General features: G+C 38.8%; 1 protein-coding gene across 1 annotated transcript in view; it reads left to right on the plus strand.

Moving 5' to 3' along the window:
* The window catches only part of LOC101859683 (circadian locomoter output cycles protein kaput), a gene marked incomplete at its 3' end in the record, with an annotated part of 12,166 nt that overhangs the window by 2,138 nt on the left and 5,579 nt on the right, over positions 1 to 4,449 (plus strand). Inside the window, 5 exon segments of the mRNA XM_013090386.2 lie at positions 1,284 to 1,340; positions 2,291 to 2,439; positions 2,830 to 2,921; positions 3,463 to 3,552; positions 4,166 to 4,265. Of these exon segments, the coding sequence (XP_012945840.1) occupies positions 1,284 to 1,340; positions 2,291 to 2,439; positions 2,830 to 2,921; positions 3,463 to 3,552; positions 4,166 to 4,265 (488 nt within the window).

A 4,449-nucleotide genomic window follows, 5' to 3' on the forward strand; every position in this document is an offset into this window, starting at 1 on the left:
TGGATGGAAGTCAGACGTTGTTACTGTACGAAAACGCGGGCTTTTTGCATGGATGATTAGAGTTATGTGTCAGCTATTTTCAAAACTACGAGAGTTTCAGCTTTACTGCATCCTGCGCTCCCCCAGTCTATCCAACTCCGACTCGAGTACATATGCTGTCTTTCAGTTTTCCCTATTTAGAGGCCCAAACGTGAACTTTTTCCTGCAAAAGTTTTCTCTTGCATACTTGCCTCATAAAAGGGAACCAAGACCCCCCACCCCCACCCTCCTTCCCCAGTACCCCCTATGACTGATTTGCCGTTGATCCCGATTTTTTTCACCAGATCCTGATTTTTTTCTCCTCTAAAATCCTGATTTTTTTAGCTTTCATAGAGTGGCAGGTCTGCATATTTTTAATCAGGCCGACACTCGCTGTTCAATTTTAAAAAATGCGCAGCATGATCAACCGGATGATTAAGTTTAGCTCCAATAATGTAGGCCCGGCCTAGCCTTGGCCTTGTGCACACAGTCAGTCTCACACTTGCCTGCTTCGGCGTGTGCTAAATCTAGAATCTAGTCTGAAAAAATGTTCAGTTATTTTTAATCAAAGTCCAGTGGCGTCCCTGATTATTGTCCTTGTCTGTCTTAGTATCAGTAGAATTTCCTAGAAATGATTTATTTTATTTTTTAATAAACTAAAGAGTTGAAATGAAAGCTAGATTTTCAAAAAAATATTTTTGTGTGTATAGAGTCCAGTCCAGTTGCCAAGCCAAACAAATCAAAATTGAATGCTACCACACATACTTAGATGATCTATGATTTTGTTGTTGAATTTTGTTGCTAATTTATTAATAAATAATTATGAATTTTGACTTTAAAAAACTCTACTAACTCTTTGTTCATCCTTGAATGAGCCCATCAAAGCCAAGCAATAATAATGAAATCATTTGTGAGATGCTTTAAAAATGAAAAAGGAACATTATAAATCATGAACTTAAAGAGATAAAAACTTTTTGAAATTTTTTTTTTCTCATTTTCAGAAAATGAAAGTAAATTTTAATTACAATTAATTACACTGTCCCGAAACCTCAACTTGTTTTGTCATGAAGTGTAACGTAAATAAATCTTCTTTGGTCTCGTACAGTGTCAATGGTTGTGGTAAACATTGTGATTATAATAATTAATGTTTTCAGTGTTAATTATTATCAATGCCTTGCTCAGTTATATTTTCAGGAAATATATATTTAAAAAAAATTTAAATGTTGGTGATTTCTAATTTGAAGCCTGCTTTTTTTTCTTCCCAGTGAGAGTGTTATAAGTTTCGATGAGCTTGAAGATGACGAAAAAGACAATGTCAAGCGGTAAGTAAAAAATATGATAATTAATTTAATACTATTATAACAGATGAGAGTTAATGTACAGGGCCGAAGCTGCATCTAGTGCCAGTTCACTTGATGGTTTATATAATCTTGATGTTTTTTGTTTGAACTAGGCTACACAACGGTGCTTAATGGTCTACACTGAACTGAACCAGTCTGACAACTGTTCCAAATTTTAAAGTCTACTTGAATAATATTATATATATATAATATGATAAATCCGCAGTACTAACCTTTTTCCTTTTTCTCTCACTTTTATATTTGCAAGCATGCGATTACTTGACTTGTCTTTATTTGCTGCATGTATTAGTAATGGTTTGGTTGTTACTGGGAGAGGCGACGTACAGTAAGTGCATCATGGTGTGGGTGTGATAGATGATCATAGATCAAATAGAATTCCCCTGCACATTGTAGGCTTGTAACATTAGATGGCGTTATCGCGGTGTGTATTGTCAGGTTGGCTGTGATCAGTCAGGTGGGAGTCACGGAACAACGAAAAATAGGTGCAAATTTCATTTAAAGTAAAAAATATCATTTTAGGGTGAGATGTAAGAAAATAACCCGGATTGAGAGAGATACTCTGTAATAATCTGATACAAAATCACAGCAGAAAGATGGAAATGCTCAGAAAGAATTTCTTCCCTCTCGAGAATTGAACCATGGTCTCCTAGGAACATGACAGTAAAGCACCTTACCGCAACCCTGCAGTTGTCATGCTGGTTTAGAATTTGAGAAACCAATGTAAAAATAAAAAATTTTATATTTGTTTTTTGTTGTTGCTTTTTTGGGGGTATATAAACAAAATGACTTATTTCCCCGCTGCTCTTAGTAACCATTATTGTGTTAATGTGTGCTTCTGTTTACTCAAACGAACGATTTTAACCATTTTTGCCGTCAGTTATTATAATAATGTTGTCCAATTATTTCCGCAGCAAAACTCGCAATCTCAGCGAGAAGAAGCGCAGGGATCAGTTCAACGTCCTCATCAATGAGCTGTGCTCCATGGTCGCGGCCAACAGTAAAAAGATGGACAAGTCGTCCGTGCTTAAGTCGGCGATACAGTTCCTCAGGAATCATCAAGGTAAGCAACAACCTTTGTTTTGTCTTCTCTCTACCGAGTGTGGCAGCGGTGGCGTAGTGGTTAGACTCTTGGATCACAACTGTAAGGTGGTGGGTTCCAATTCCCTCTGTGGCCCGACGTTGTGCCCTTGGGAAAAGCAGTACTGGAATTTTCCTCACTTCACACAAAACTAATAACTAATAACTAGTCTTGTTAAAGGCTTGAAAATGTCTTTGGTTAGGAAGTAACACAATTTGTTGTTTGCCGCTTCTTTCCCTGGGGTAATTGGTGCCCACTCTCACGTGGCCTTCTTTCTTTCAATGTCACTTCAGTGTCACTGCAGTCGTTATGTATCTCACTGATCTTTGGGAAATGTGACAACAGTTTTCTGACGTTCTTTTTTCTCCCCAGAGTTCTCCGTGCAGTCAGCTGCCAATGAGATAAAGGAGGACTGGAAGCCGACATTTTTGTGCAATGAAGAGTTTGCTCAGCTCATGCTGGAGGTAAGACTCATCTAGGGAAATGAAAAACAGCAAATCTTCTGAACCCTAGCCTGTTGTCGTAGGTTTTCCACATGACAGTTACACACACTCACAGGGTCAGGACATGCGTCCTGAGGAAAAAACAGAAAAACTACAACTAATGTACTTGTTTAATGGTAATATTTAACACTTTGCCATCACAAGCATTTTGGGGGAAATCCAAAGAAACTGGGTGGTAAACATCACCGAACTGTGTTTTGTGACAGGCGAGGAAGTTCGCCGTTCTTGCCGATCAGCAAGATGTGATGTTAAAGGGGTAAGTGTGTCACTCATGCTTTCACTGACAGATACAATCACAAAATCGTAACAGTCATCAAAATCTCAACAGTTCTCAGTTGTGACCAGTTTGAAAACCCCCCCACAAAACTACCAGCAGCTTTATGGTAGGGCTTCTGATATCTTCTGGGAGGGACTGTTGTTGTTGAGTGATTTGTTGGTAAATAGGCTAACATTACTACTTTTGAAATGAGATTCTGTAACAGGTTTTTGGTTTCCCCTTCAGGCTGTGGACAGTTTCTTGGTGGTGTTCACTCAACAGGGAAAAATTCTCTTCACGTCCGACAGCATCACGTCTCTGCTGGGACATCTAGCGGTGAGCTTTTGTTTGGGGATAAATTTGGCATCGATTACATTTCAAGTACAAGATTTTAACTGTTGTACTTGTTTCATCTTTTCGCTTTTACAAATAGGATTGACAGCCTTTTTAGATATTATCATTCTTTCTGTTGTCTTTCCTTGCAAGAATGACCACTTTCTATAAGGGCAGTGTCTAGAAGCTGTCAAAGGTTACACTTGTGCTCTGTCAAAGTGTACAACAGCACTGTGGAGTCAGTTCAAATTTTCAATAATTCTTAAATTGTTTCCTGCTGTGTAATATTGCTCTTCCAAAATGTTAAATTGTTCATCATGTCGAACTTTGTCAAAGCATTTGAATAATGAAATTAACAGAGCTTAAATATATTAATCCTTTTGTGCTTCAATACATATTTTTGTTAACTGTTAGGGTGAATAAAGCATTCCCGGTTCCTTTTTTAGAAACGAAGATGATTTGTGGGTTTTTTAAAACTTGCATCGTTGGATGAAAAAAATCTGCTGCTGTCAGACTACTTTTGAGTTGTAAAGAATGTGTAAGAGTAGAATGAAAATGTATGTGGTTTGTTTTTTTAAATAAAGTAGCAAACATAACTGTTTTTGTATGTCCCCAGGGGGATCTGATCAACCATTCGTTGTACGACTTGATGCACGAGGACGACCGGGTCAAGTTTTTCAACCTGCTCTCCAAACATTCCTCACAAGACGTGCCCGGTAAGTCGGGGGAACGACGGTGGTGGCCGAGATAGGGCCTGGTAAGTCAGGGGAACCATGGGGGTGGCTGAGATAGTGCGTGATGGGGGTTGTGATAGTGCGTGGTGGGGATTGTGATAGTGCGTGGTGGGGGTTGTGATAGTGCGTGGTGGGGGTTGTGATAGTGCGATAGTGTGTGATGGGG

This window comes from Aplysia californica, unplaced genomic scaffold, assembly GCF_000002075.1.
Source record: "Aplysia californica isolate F4 #8 unplaced genomic scaffold, AplCal3.0 scaffold01250, whole genome shotgun sequence".
In the NCBI taxonomy this organism is placed as follows: domain Eukaryota; kingdom Metazoa; phylum Mollusca; class Gastropoda; order Aplysiida; family Aplysiidae; genus Aplysia; species Aplysia californica.